This window comes from Phaethon lepturus, unplaced genomic scaffold (assembly GCF_000687285.1).
Source record: "Phaethon lepturus isolate BGI_N335 unplaced genomic scaffold, ASM68728v1 scaffold4461, whole genome shotgun sequence".
NCBI lineage: Eukaryota > Metazoa > Chordata > Aves > Phaethontiformes > Phaethontidae > Phaethon > Phaethon lepturus.
Genome location: NW_010515381.1, coordinates 1 through 14,539, shown reverse-complemented (window position 1 = coordinate 14,539; position 14,539 = coordinate 1). Strand labels below are relative to the sequence as shown.

Here is a 14,539-nt window from a genome sequence, read left to right as displayed (position 1 = left end):
TAGGCCGTGCAAGACCATCTCTTGTGCCTGTTTTTGTACCAACTGGCCCTGACTCTCCTTAGTACCTGCTCCTGCCTCCCCAAATCCCGTACTTACTTTCACTTCACCCAGTCTCCTCCTCTTCTTACTTCTATGGCACCAAATTGACCAAGTTGCACAGTCATCCACCCCCGCAAGGTGATCAAGAGGTAAGAGCCTGTTGATTCCCACTGACTGTCATCGTCTGGTGCTGCAGTTACGATGTGCTCTGCAGTTCTGTCGTCACTGCTAATCAGTGGTGAGATATTTTACATATTTGCACATGGCTGTTTTGTCCACTACTGAACCCATTTCAGGAACAGTTGCAATGATGCACTGCGGTCGGTATGATGCATGTGATGGGCATTCCCATAAGCGACTGACATACTGAGTTGGTAAATACCCCGTTTATTTTTTTCAAGAAAGCAACATCAGCTCATGATTTCCAGGTATAAACTTTACAAAGACAACATCAATCTGAAAATATTATATAATAAAATTTACATCAATATGTAAAAAGCTGCATGTTAATGTTTTAAAAAGTCATTGACTTAGTGGTAATTACATTGAGGGTGGGAATCACTCGGAATAAAACATACAAACTCATTTTTAAAATGCTTTGGATCTTCCAACAGTATAATTAAACATAAGCATTCTTGTCAAAGTGCTTTGGTGGGGTTTTGTCTGGGACACTGTTGTGGACCTTTGTACGAGAAGACATCACAGATGTGGCTCCATTATATGCATAACCCCTCCTGAAAAGAAGAGAATCAACCATTTACAGTTAATTCCACAGACAGGTAACATCTCTGCATCTAAGTGCTATAGTAATAAAAACTAGCAGAATGTACAGGGACGCACCTATAAATTTCAGGGGAGGGGGCAGGAGGGACACCTTCCCTGTATGGTCTTATTCTGGTTTGACATTTCCCCTCCAGCATCTCTCTCTGCGACTCACTTTCCTATTGACGTGTATCCCTCGTTCACAGCTAAGTAAATCGGGGCCAGATCATGAAATATTTAGGCTGTTGCAGATCCTAGGTGACTAGCTACTCCCTCCAGCTGTGCCTCTTCATTATCACCCCGCTTCTGCTGCTGGAGGTCTTGCTGCCACCCCTGCTGTCCTTCACCTCTCACTTTTGATCTGATGATTTGGGATTAAAGTTGTCTGTTCACACCTGGTGAGGTGACCTGGCCACTTTTCCTACATCAGTGAATGCATTTTTTTCCAGCTGTAGTAAATTTATGAAGTATAAAGCATTTGTTCTGAGTCAATACCTTTTCTTAATTACATTAATGATGGACAGAGCATTATCCATAAATCCCATTATTTTCTTTCATCCAGACAAGCTTGTTCTGAACCTCGCTACAAAGGGTTTTGGAAGAGTAATCAAACCGCGTACATATAGCGGGTACAAATGCGCCAGTATTGATTTCTTTCAGTAAGTACAACTTGTGTTTTACCTTGGAGAATTACTGTTTTCGGCTATGGAGAAGCAGAATATACTGCCACCAATGATGCAGAGTGAAGCTCCAGCCCATCCAATGAACAAAGCTGCTCCTAATTCATATCTACAGGAAGTGAATAAAGGGGTTTAACAAAAGAGAGCATGAATTTAACAGGTTTTTGCAGACTAAAAGAAGGAAATTTTATTTTTTCCCGAATAACCTTCCACTGACATACACGTTATTCATCACAAAATCAGCAGCTCTGCCATTCCCCCACGTTCTTTTCATTACTTCCCTCTTACCCGGGAGGCAAACTGTGCCTGCGGTACACACGGGCAACACTTATCTCCCCACGCAGCCAGCCAGGTTGGCCTGGCTCTTCCGCGTCTCCTCCCGGATTGCTTGGCTGCGTTTCTCTGAATCTCATGATCCTCTGGGCCGTTTGCAGTGCACAGCTCCTGTCCCCTTGGACCGCTTCGAGTTTGTTCCCGTTGGCTCCCAAGCTGGACTGAGGCTTTTGCTGAGCCGGCGACCAAGAGCTGCTGCCTACAGCTCTCCTTAACCCTCCCCTCTGGCTGTCAGGATTTCTCTTCCTCCCTATCCACATTTCAGCCTGCTTAAAACATGAGCTTGGTGTACGTATATATAAAAAATGCATATGCAATACACACACACACGTGTGCAACCTACGCATATACACATACAGATGTACCTGATACATGCCTATGCATGTACAGAGATGCACATACATGCACACATACGCAGATGTACCTGTCTGTACACATCCCCAACTGCATGTGCCGGCATCCCTCTGCTTCTCTAGTCCCTGTGGCTGGATGACACCGCTCCCCTCCGAGCCCTTGGGCACAGCTCCAGGTCACCAGCCACGGTCCCCTCTGCCACCCGGGGCGGCCACTAATTGTCTGCAGCCAGAAACTGCTCAGTTTGACTCCGAGAGGAGATGGCGGTGCTTTAGGAACATTATCACACACGGGTAAGTCTGAGTTTCTAAAGCAATAGTAGCAAACGAAGGAAAAGAAGGGTATGGGGAAGAGATTCTTCTCCTTCCCCTGCTCGAGCTCGGCGCCCATACGTGAGCTCTGGAGCTTCAAGATGAGCAGCAAGCCATCGCTGCCACTTGTCTGCTCCACTCCCCAGCTCTTTGCCTGAGGTACCGGTCTCTAAAACGCTTTCAGGATGATCTGCATTAGAACGCAGGCCCAACAGTCTGCAGAGTCTCATATTCCTCACTATTAGGACAGACTGTGTCCCTCTTGCTCGCTCTTCTCTGCCCCAGTTCCCCCTTGAGGGAACCTTTATCTCCTCCTGACTCCTCCCGATCTCCTCCTGATCCTGTGCCGAAACCACAGGCCCCTCTCCCCCATCCAGCCGCAGTTATCGGTCAGGTGGCTGTGCTGTTCAAGGAAGTTTGTTTTTTTATTGAAAGCCTCTGGCGAGGCGGCCGAAGGAAAGCCTCTGCCTGACAGCCTGCCTGTACAACGGAGAGACTGGGCAGCTGCGTACTTTTCAGCCAGTTCTGAACACTGCCATGTGAACAGGTCCTAATTTCACATTAGCTGAAATACAGAACTGAAAACACCTGAAAGCTGTTCTACCAAACTTGTATCTCTACAAAGATGACACTGCGGAAACACTCAAAAATTGCCTGTGAGCCCAGAAACCCAGAAAATGATACAGCAACTTCTGTAATAGGTCACAGGAGGGTGAACACTGGCTGGAAAACAAAATCACTTTTCCATGTTTTCCTGAGATTCTAACCAGAGGTAAAGCACAGACTTTAAAAAAAAATAAATAAGTCACACAGGGAGAAAAAGCCACACTTGAGATACCAGTGCTAGATGCTATGGACACCCAGGTTCAAGTCATTTCTGACTCGGGGGCTTACTGCCAAAAAGAGATGGAGACATCAGAGCTCAGAGGTAGGACATTTCATGAGTGCTTGCACCTGACTCTTCATTGCCCCTCTAGTGCTCTAGCTTCTAGGCTTCTTTTTCATTTTCCATTCACATCATCTAAGCAGGGTTTTTATTTATCATCCCTTGCTAAAAAAGAATCCGATTCCCCCGAACATTCTCCATACCCAGTGTGGGACTTGGGCACCCAACCCCCGAATTAAACTTCTGGAAACCATAGCTCAGCTGCCTTTCACCCTGGAAAACTCTGCACCCAGACCCATTTGACTTCAAAATCTGCCAAAGCTGTAAAGCTTTAATTCTAACTATGCTCACATTTCCAACCATGTGCTACAGTTGTCACAAGACTGGGGCAGATTTCTCTCTGTTCAAGGACTGGGGGTTCTCTGATTAGAAGCAGATACCTACACCAGAGCTCATCACCTAGGAACCCGTTACAGTCAACACGCAAGAAATATACACAAAACACACTTCTAAGACACCCTCAAGGCACCTCTTTTAAAGAGGTGTAGAAACAGATCAAAGTGACTAACTCTGATGTGAGGTAAGCCCCACCCTGGAGATCCCTCCATCGCCGCGGGTACTGGCCAGAGCACACCTAAGGTACGTGGACCAGGGTTAGGCTCCCCACAAAAGTCAGCGTGGACCACGGCGGTGCTGGAGAACACAGCTGGATAAAGACCCAGGAAGGCTCCTGCTGTAACAACCTACTTGCCAAGACCATTTGCCTAGAAAATAGGAAGCACAAGTTCGTTTCCACATTTCCATCTAACAACATAGATCAGTTGGCCAGAGGCTAATGCAAGAGAGATAAGCAGACCAATTGCCACCTCCTCTCCTGAAGCTCTTCAGTTGTACAGAAAAGAAACCAAGATTACACTGGGTTTATTTGGGTAGCAAAACATCTGACTGTTGCCTACTAGTTGGGAAAGAAGACATGGGGTCCAGCCTTTGTTCGTGGGATTGTTTGTACTTTATAAGCAACACGTACAAACAGATTGCATATATGGACCCTTCTCGGTGACTGCCACACTGCTAGGTTAATGAGTTGCAGAGCTGGCCTAATTGGTCTTCCCTCCACATCTTTAAACAGATACAAGACTTTTTGATTTAGACTGCTGCTTATGAGGAAAACGTCAAACTTTCAATTGCTTATCAACCTGTGTATGGCTTATGGATTTTATCCAATCCACCTTTTCAGCATTTCAGAAGCCAGTCCTAACCTCCTATCAAAATCCAGTATGTACCACATGAAAAAACACACCTTACATACATTGGTACCTCCGGGGGTGGGGGGGGGCGGAAGGAGATGGGCTTTTTAAAGAAGAAATTTCTGTATTTGCTGTTTTCCCTTCTCTCTTTCTCTTTTAAAATCTTTGCAGGAAACACACTCTTCTGCTCTTCTAATTCTTGGTTGCGAGAATCAAAGCAGCCACTCCCTGAAGTGTGTGGCTGCGTATACACCGACTCCAATCAATCAGTGAAATCAATCTGATTAGAGATCGCTGGCAGCTCAGGGAGGAGTGGGACATTGATGAAGAGGTGGTGACCACTGAAGACTAAGAATTCAGCTGCAGATAACTACACTGACCAAGCAGGCTACACATATTTTTACTGTATTAGAGGGAGGAAGAATCCACGAAATTAAGAAAATATAATATCAGTACAGAAGAAAAATATTCCAGTTGCTAGATAGATTAGGACTACAAAGCAAACTCCCAAGCAAGCCAGTGGGAGCTTCATTAGCTGACTGGCTACCGGCATACATAAAGGACATGCCTACCTTCTCAACAAATCAACACAACTACTCAAAGGAAATACACGTTTTGAATGTCTAATTCTTACAGTTCTTGGAAAATGAAAAATAGATTCAAATGTTAGAGTGGGACAGTGGAAAGAGAGCCTGTGTGAATTGAGCATGATCCACTCAGAGACAAGAAAGCTGAAGGGAAACAATTCTCTATAAAAGAGAACAGGAAGTTAGATAATTTGGATAAACCAACCCCACTCATCAGTAAGAATGACCATGATTATGGAGTTCGAACTGTGGCAAAGGGACAAAAAGGATAAAGACTGTAAGAGGGTTGGGGTTTTTTTAATAAAAAGTAGTAGAGTGGCAAAAGAGTTTCCTAAGAGAAGCTGTGGGAGCAACGTTAGCAAGACAGCAAAACAGAAGAACAGATTTTCCCTTGTTAGCGGTGTCTGAAGAAAAATGAAATCCATCTTGGCTGCAAGCACCAAGGTGTCCCGTGCTGTCTGCAAGACTCTGCACGTGTTATTCTGCAGGGTCAAGCAATTCCTTTGGAGCTGCTTTACATTGGCAATGCAAACTATCACATCAGGACATAAAGTCCAGCCTAATATTTTTTTCTAAGTAAGGCAGGTTTTAGGGTGTCCCCGTGGTGCCTGTCGTTCCTCAGTTGGGTACACAGTTCAAACCAGAAGTCTCTTGGGCAAGTTTCTGATTCCTCCTGCACCCACACATAGTCAGGGTGCCTCCTCCAAATGCAGTAGGCTGGAGGGAAACCCTGATGGCTGAGATGATGCTAAACATCTCGTTTCATTCCCTTTCTGCTAATGGTACCTCAAGCCTGCCTTTGAGACGGCCGGAGTAACTTCAGGAGAGAAGGTGAAAGGTGGAAACCCAAAGCAGCACCCTCTCTCAGTGAAGAGCCAATGCCAAATTTCCACAGTATACCCACAAAGCACATTAAATGCTTCTGCAATGCATATCAAAGTAAGAGTTCACAGACAGCAAGAAAATACATCGCTCCAATGTATTTTACATTGGCCGAGAGAGAAAGGAGTCGAATGCCACCATTAGCTTAACCTGACACAAGGTCATTGCATGACCTACATCGTGTGCAACTCAAATTACGACTTCTGGCTCTCCTCTCTGCCTTTATCTTTGCAGTTGTGATTATGTGTGCATGCAGTTAGGCTATCCTGGAAAAAGGTAATTTCTGCAGAGGATGTTTTACTCTCTTTATTTCAATATTGAAACTGGACTTCGCATTTCCTCGCAGCAAAACTCCGCTGTGAGGTCTGCCTGCTCTTTTGCAGCAGAACAGCATAGGAATATAATGTAGGAAAGGGACTTCTGACAACAATCACCGTATTTTTCACTAGGAACAGTAAGCCTGATGAATAATTAACTTCTGGCTATATAGCCAGGCTCCATTTTCTTCACAGTACCTCACATCTTTGTTTCTTTTGGAGGCCTTTGGATCCTGTCCTCACCCTATCAGACAAGCATAAACTATAGAAGAATTACAGAGGAAACTAATATGAACTTGTTTTCAAGACAGGAGAAGGAGTATCAGCCCTGCTGCAAACGGGGGTCCAGTTAATGTTATTTATTCAGACTATTTTCTTTCTATCAAGAAAAAACGGAAAGGCTCAGGGTTCCTTACCGAGCCCTTACTTGGGTCTCAGGGAAATGTATACCTAATGCTTGACATATTCTGGAATCACCACCAAGAAAACTTTTAAATCCTTGTCTTTAAAGAAAACTTTGCATAAGGAGCCAAAACAGGAAAGTCTATGATGCTATAGTTTACGGCCAACCTTTTCCGATTCAATAGCTAAAATGTGAATCCGAAACCCAAGCACTGGCTTGTGAGTTGCTGCCTTTGTATGTCCTGAGAACTTGCACGGCTTTAAAGGGAGTCTTTGGGGATGCTCATTACTTCTGGTATGGATCCTGCAATTCTATAAACACTTGCTCCCTTACATTTAATTGCAAGTATAGTCAAAGCATTTATGTTAGTGCTTATAAGATGGTGGGTCACGGCAAGGTTTATGATCCAAATTTCAGCCATCTGGATTTGAAAATCTGTTAGCAAAAAGCCCACAGAGCCTGCACGAACCTCTCTTCAAGAGGAGTCAAAATTGCGCGGTGCTCGACACCTTTATGGAAACCACCTTCTACCAAAAGCTTATGGAAATCATTTTCTTCCTTTCCTATCGAACGATGCGCCTAACGAGCGCCTCCGTCTTGTGCAATCCTTTTGCTGCATCTCTGACATCAACGCAAGCTTCACTCCCGATTAACCCCGCTTGCTCTGTGGCGAGCGGGGCGGAACCCTGCCGAGCCGCAACAAGCCTGGGCACAAAGACTGCAGAGCAATCGCTGTCCGGGAAGGTGCTCGTTCATTAAATTTCAGCACACGGTTACTCCAGTTGGAAAATACGATTAAATAAAACCGCAGCCCACTCTCCTTCTTTCCCCAACGGGAGAAGCACCTGCTCACCGTCTAAATGGGCTCTGGTGCACAGTATGAAACTTAAGGTCTACTTCTTTGAAAGATTTATGGGTAGAGGAAAGTACTTACTTTTGTGCAACAAAAGAAGGATCAAAGAACTCAGACGTAATCCTGTTTGCATACAGGGAACAACTAGTCATAGAGCACAACCCTGAAAAGCATAAGACAAACCATTCAGTGGAGCCAGCAGAAGAGCTTTGGGCCTGACCCTGAAGCCAATGAAGTCACGGAGAATTGTGCACGGATTTCTGCGGAAAAGCAGCAGCTCTGGTATGACTTCAAATACGCAAACTTAGAGAAATAACGTATATTTACCAGAGAGTATGAAAATCAGTCCAGCTAAACAAGCTATTTTTGCTTTAGTCTGCTCGGAGCCTCCGACTTTTGTACACTTCATCCCCACCAGTCCAAAAACGGCACCGAAGAAGCCCAGGCAGACGGCAGAGATCATCAGTCCTCTGCAGGCTTGGATGTAACCTGCGGTGAGAAAGAGTAAGGCTAACGTGAGAACACGGACCACAACAGGTTTCGCTGTAGCTCCTCTCCCTCTGCGCGTTGTTAGGCATTCGCTGTCGCAAACCAAATCGGACCTTTGCTGGAGTAATGTCGCCTTACCATTGAGTGTATTCTCCTAGGTGATGTGTGCCCTTCACAGGGCATGGCCACCTGAGCCCAGCTCACAGGAATATACCAAACGCTATGGTATATTCAGGGCTGCAACAAATAATCCTGTGGCGTCGGGTGCACTATCTGCAAGAGGTTGTACCTGTGAGGCTTTGGAGAGCAACTCCACGCGGGCTGCGCAACGGCCGGCACAGGTTGCGGAGCCACTCTGTGCACACAAAGCAAGTCTTACACGTTAGTCTTGTTGTGCGTGTGTGTGGCAGATGCAATACAACTGGCAGCAGGCTGGCAGCACTGACCCTGGCTGGGGTCCTGGGCCTGCCTGGACATGCCACCGATTCGATCTGGATCCGCCAAGAAGGCTCTCATTCTGCACAGAAGTGAAGCACGTGCTCAGCTTCAGGGACAGCAGTAGCCCTTCAAGATGAAACAAATCACTGCCATACTTAAGCCTGGACTTTAGCTACATACAGTTTTGCTGAGCTGGCTGAGGCTGCTCTGAGCTGGACCTCCCAGGGGCAGGGTCTTTCAGCAGTACAATGGGTTGCTTGGCCTCTTTCTCCCTTCCAAGAATATCTTCTAATTGAAAGACTGTGTGTGATAATCTCCTATCCCTGTTGACAGGGTGGAACACTGCAATCTTATGCAGCTGAATAACCATCACAAGATGTTCTTCTTCATAACCTGTTGTTAGATCTCATTTAAAATGAAAATGTGCTTCCACTATTACGGTATTAATTCTTTTCGCTTTGATCTCCAGCAGGTGGGAATGTTGAGAGCTAAACCACGTTTTCATTGCCTATTACACCAAACTTTACATAATAGCAAATAAACAAAAAACCCACACACACCTGCATAAAAGTAATAAATAGGAAATGAATATTTTAAAACAGGAACTAGAGGACATCTAATGAAAATAGAAGGCAGCATATTCAAAACAAAAAGTGCACTTGTTCATGTAATGAAGTTGTGGAACTCCTTTCCACAGGATATGTGGATGCTAAAGGTTCAGAGAGATTCAAAAAAGAGACTGGATACATTCATTAAAGAGAAATCTGTGTTTAGCTGGCAGGTCCTTGAGCTGCAGATGGCTACCACTGATGCTTGGCCACCTTCTGCCCTCCTTACTGCCACCCACTTTAGCCGCTGCTGGAGGCATATCAGCTCCAGGATGACTGCTCTGTGTTCAAACAATGTTTAAAAAAAACCCCATTGATCATAGAATCACAGAATCATTAAGGATGGAAAAGACCTTTAAGATCATCAAGTCCAACCATCAACCTAACACCACCATACCCACTAAATCATGTCCTGAAGTGCCACATCCACATGGTTTTTGAACACGATTCACAGATCTGTGCAATAAGCAGCCCACAAGAAGCTATCTGTAGCACGTACCACCCCGTTTTATGAGTCCTACCGAATTCAGGTGCTGTGCTGCACATCTGCAAACGCAACCTACTGGCATTTATCTACATCTGTTGGCACGCATACAGACTTCTTCCATTTGCAACATGCTTCTGTAGCCCATCTGCTGAAGAAACGCAATAGTCAACGAATTAACGTTGTGCTGTTGCACGACTCTCAGGTTGGAATGTAGAAGAGTCATTTGTGCCTGTCGAAGTGTCTGTTGCTATAATCAGGTATATTAAGTTTGAACTGTAAGTTAAACTCCTACAGTAGAAGGATGAGCCGCCCTCTGGAGAAATCTCCTTTTCTCCATCCATGATAAACAAGGCGGAGAGCCTAGGGTGACTCACCGTGAACAGCCAGATTGCAGTTACCTAAAATCATGCAAGATGACCACTTTTCTCATCCAACTGGGCAGAGTAAAATTTCCTCAACAGTGATATAAAACCATACTCCCAAACAGTTCAGTTCAAACTCAGGTGATAGGTACATGTCTGTTTTTGAATCTCCTGTTCTTACTGCTTTTTCTTCACTCGGGGAAAACCCAAGGGATGTCCAGCAGGAAAAGGACTTTGAGAAGATTTCAGAAGGCGGTTCTTAGTTTATAAAACCCAAGTCTGAAGACAGCGGTCTTGCTTTGTTAATTTTTGCTATAGGCATGGAAAAGTCGGCTTTTACTACTTCCGGTGGCGTGTCATGTATTTCTTGTAGCACACAGGTAAAGCAGGAGATGAAGACTGGCAAGAAAGCTATTATTTTTGACAGGTCCAATTTATTGACACTGTTAGTAGCTAATTGACACATTAAAGTGCTGAACCATGAACATGTTTACCCAGAGGTCCTCTAAACTTTTATTTATGTCTGAACCTCCTAGGAGAAACAGTAAATATTCACCCCAACCAAAATAACTAGCATAAGCTAGGAACCACAGGGCTGAAATTCAACTGTTCCTGAAGGTCAATACACAGTTTTAGAATAGGTAGAGGGTAGTGAGACAGCAAGAAATAATTAACTCACTCACCCAGAAATCATTTTCAATTATAAACAGCATGAGCTGGAGGACTGCTCAGTTCTGCTGAATGAATAACCTTCCTCACTAAATATTTCACCAAATTGGGCAGGCCAGCCATGGTGGGACTTGGTTTCAGTTCATCAGAGCAATCATCCAACTGGCACACTCTTTTGAAACAAATCTATGAAAAAAACATCACAATCTACACCAGTAACATGGAAGAGCGAAAGACTCTGTTAGTCCCACTAGGTTGACTGGAGCATTAGGAAGCATAAAAGGGTGAAATCAACCTTCTCACCGAATCCAGCCTCCTATTGCTTGGACCCTAGGTTAAAACTATGTGTAGCATTTGGCTGTAAGAGTAACTGAATTTTTTCTTTGCTTCCTAGAAAGCAAGAACATTACATCGCTTACCAAGGCTTATAATGCAGAGAAGTGTAGAGGGGAGCTGCCTATTTCTTCACACTCCTCCACTCAAGACCGTCTCCTTTCCAAATATTTATTGTCTTCCTTTGCACCAACTCCTGTAGGAAGCTTGTCATGTACATGCTGACCACCCAAATGAAGCTCCCAAGCAACAAAGCACCATATGTTTTAAACAGACAAGCAGACAAACATGCATTACTCATAAAGTCATGTTTAGCAGCATTCCAAGAGAAACCTATTTCAAGGTGTTTCTTTTTTTAAACAAATGTGTTTTGTCTTGCATTCAAATTAATCTTGTTAGATCTTCATCTTTCTTGCCTCACTGCTCTCACGCTTGCTTCTCATGCTCACAAAGAGTTATGAGGAATTCATATATTCCTATCATATGACACTCACGAAAAAAAATATATGCAAAGTTGTGGGGACTGTCACTTTCACAATAAATGCCTCTGGTGGCATCTTGCAGTCTGCATCACGTGAAGTATAAGAGGTTGCCTTACAGATACAGCACAGATTCCTTCTAAAAGTACACACCCATTGCTTTTGTATGTTTTCCTAAGCTCTAATACCCGCTTTTAGCTCGTAAGTGAGTATTTGTTCAGCTCTGTTCTTGCAAAAGGTCACCAGATCCACTGCTGGAAACAGAGCAAGTGATACGTCCTCTTTTGGGGAGGTGGTTTCATCACTAAGTTTCCACCTCTGACAAAAGTAAACCCCAGATGATTGGAAGTCCCACAGAGAGCAAGAGTAGTTCAGCTTGCATAGGGAACGTGAGGCTCAACCGAGGGTTGGCCAAATAGATTGCTTGTACAGGAACGCACAAAGGTGGGAGGGCATCGCATGCAATCTTCTCTGGTGGCTGCTCATGTGGAGTGATGGCCTGAAAGCCATCGGGGCAGCCCCGCTGCCGCGCTACCCCACAGCAATCCGCGGGGGGCACAGTCCGAGACCACTCCATGATGCGAACCAAAACAAGGGTAAGAGGGAACCATCTCTGGATCACTCCTGACCCAAACTACAAAACTGCTTCTGAAGAAGAAAGGACTTCTGCACCCCACAGGAGTGCCCCGCAACCAGCATGGCGACACCCCGATTTCTTGCCCCCTTGTCTTGCCTCGGATCTGCTGCTGGACCTGAGCGGTCTCTCCAGACAAGAAGTCTGGCAAAACTCAGAGGTTTCCAAGTTGACTAAAAACATTTCTGTAGAAGAGCAACAGCTCTGCGAGGCAAATCCTCTCCGGCTACGTCAGAAAGGAGTGGAGCGGAGCCACCTTGCCCTGGGACAACACAAATAGTTCTAGTCATTTCCCAGTCCTGCCCTGCCATTTCGAAGAGAGCAACATGTTATCCCTACGCGTCTCTCCACAGGGTCACTGCTTCTGCTCACAAACACTTCAGGGAGAACGGGAAGCCAGATCTGCCCTTTTCTGTGCCCTCCACCTGAGGAGGGAGCGAGGCAGTTCCCACGTGCCCGATCACAGGGAACGGGATCCGGCTTAGCCACGGAAGTCTGTGCAAAGCAGAAGGGAGAGGCTACTGGAGGGCCGAGGCAAATTCGGCTTCACGCTGACGTACGAATGCGGGGGGTTACGTTACTCTCCGTCCAGCCTGCCTTTCATTTGCGCCGTGCCTGGGTATCAGGGTCTGGCCCCACGGCATTTAGAGATGTTATTGAGAAACACTGAAGCCAAGAACCTTCCACTGGTGATAAACAGTCTGGCCAGGAGGATGGGATAAGGCCCCTCCAGCCGTGCATTTTAGGTTCACGTCTGTCCAAAATGAGTTAGTGCTCTGCCAGCTGTTTCACTGTGCAGCACCTCGGAAACTCATTCCTTGAGCAAGTGGAATGCGTTACCCGACGCACAAGGTTTCCCAGGCTTGCGACTGGAGGAAGGAGTGGTAAGAACTTTGCTGCCATGTTTTTTACTTCTTTTTTGGAATTTTAAACGTTCCCAATTCTGCACACTTTCTTTGCAACTACGCTTTTTTACTCTGCAAAGAGATTAACCCAGAACTAAAAACAACTAAACAATAGGTTTGGTGGATCCAAAAGGCGATCACGCTGTGCCCGCCTGCACACAGACCACAGCTCCTTGCCCAAGCCTGGAAACCATGTTCTCAGCTGCTACACTAAGCCATGGGGTGACTGATGCCAACAGAGGCCAGCCAGCTCTCCCACCCCTTCGGCAAACCCCTCTGCCACCACCGGGTTGGGTCAAAAGAAGGACTGGGGAACGGTACTTCTCTATCCGAGGGAAGCACCCTGCAACAGTGACGCTTAAGGGCTGCCTGCGCTACCGCTTTTTAGTATCATGACCTCTTTTAGAACCCTTTGTACATACTGGTGGTGGGTTAAAGGTTTTCTGAGAGTGGTGTTAATGAGCTCCATGATACTATTAAACCCTGTTACGATAATACTGATCTGTTAGTGATTTGAGCAACAAACTTTCTTTTCCTTTCAAACAAACCTTTCACACCAAAATCCACTCTCAGACTCCAATGCAGAAGGAGTGTCTGGCCAGACTGTGGACAACAGACCTCATTTTTTTGGAAGTACCCACACCACTGGGATGCTGTATAGTTTATTTGTTTATGACTCTAAAAACTCGGAAAAGGTGCCATCATTTTAAAAACCTTTCCTCCCTTTCTTTACAGTCACTCCTGAGGCTATCCACTGATGCCGTCCGCACCTCCCCTGTTTCTACCAGCCATAAGCAGTGCGGATTTATCAACTAGAAGTTTAGTTGTAAAAATCTCCTGCAGTGACCCAGTTTCCCAGAAGGGCTTCCTTAAAGGGCAAAAATGTTTCCCCTTAACCAGGAAAGAAAAAGCAGCACCAACTCAGTCGTCGGTGTCAGGCACTACAGCAAAACTCTCAGCTTTGCTTCAAAATAACACTGCCCTAAAACTAAGCCGAGCTGTGCATCACCTTTGCATCCCTTTGCATCCCTTTACTGCCCCAAGCTCTTACACTGTCATTTACCAATGAAGCAATTACATCCGAGTTAATAACCGCTTAGCAAAAAAAAAGGCAAAGGAACATTAATTAAACCAAAATGACGCAAAGGCTTGTTCTTCTCCACCAACCGTTGCACAGCTGGCAAAACCGTAAAAAAAAAAAAAGAGGAATGTCACGACAGTCGGAAAATAAATCGGCACAAAAAATTTGCCTGCGTTTTTCTTGTGTCAAATCCACAAGCACAGAGTCTTCCCACGGGGAGACGAAAAAAAAAAAGCACGCAGTGACAGCGACAGAAGCCAAAACAGGCACTCCGGCACCAAACACCATCTCAGGCGGCGGGTTTTAGGGGACAACAAACCCACTTCCACTGGCGCGCACAAGCTGTGCGCTGCCACCCGCTGGGGGACACCAGGGCACTTGGCCACGATCTCGCGTGGAA

The 14,539-nt window shown here is 45.6% G+C and overlaps 1 protein-coding gene across 1 annotated transcript; it reads right to left on the bottom strand.

The window, feature by feature from the left end:
• Nucleotides 1-413: 413 nt before the first annotated feature.
• On the bottom strand, nucleotides 414-8,158 carry CLDN10 (claudin 10). The gene is made up of 4 exons (XM_010295742.1): nucleotides 7,982-8,158; nucleotides 7,736-7,817; nucleotides 1,483-1,590; nucleotides 414-773 (listed from the first exon to the last, which is right to left on the bottom strand). Exons 1-4 carry the CDS (start codon nucleotides 8,115-8,117, stop codon nucleotides 659-661), a joined length of 441 nt encoding a protein of 146 aa, XP_010294044.1. The 5' UTR covers nucleotides 8,118-8,158; the 3' UTR covers nucleotides 414-658.
• Nucleotides 8,159-14,539: the final 6,381 nt, after the last annotated feature.

Excerpts from the sequence above, each read along its gene's own strand:
- CLDN10 (XM_010295742.1), bottom strand. The coding sequence starts at position 8,117 with ATGATCTCTGCCGTCTGCCTGGGCTTCTTCGGTGCCGTTTTTGGACTG. Across the intron at positions 1,591-7,735 it reads CCTTCTTTTGTTGCACAAAA|ATATGAATTAGGAGCAGCTT; the intron begins GTAAGTACTTTC and ends CACTTCCTGTAG. Across the intron at positions 774-1,482 it reads GAAAACAGTAATTCTCCAAG|GAGGGGTTATGCATATAATG; the intron begins GTAAAACACAAG and ends TCTTCTTTTCAG.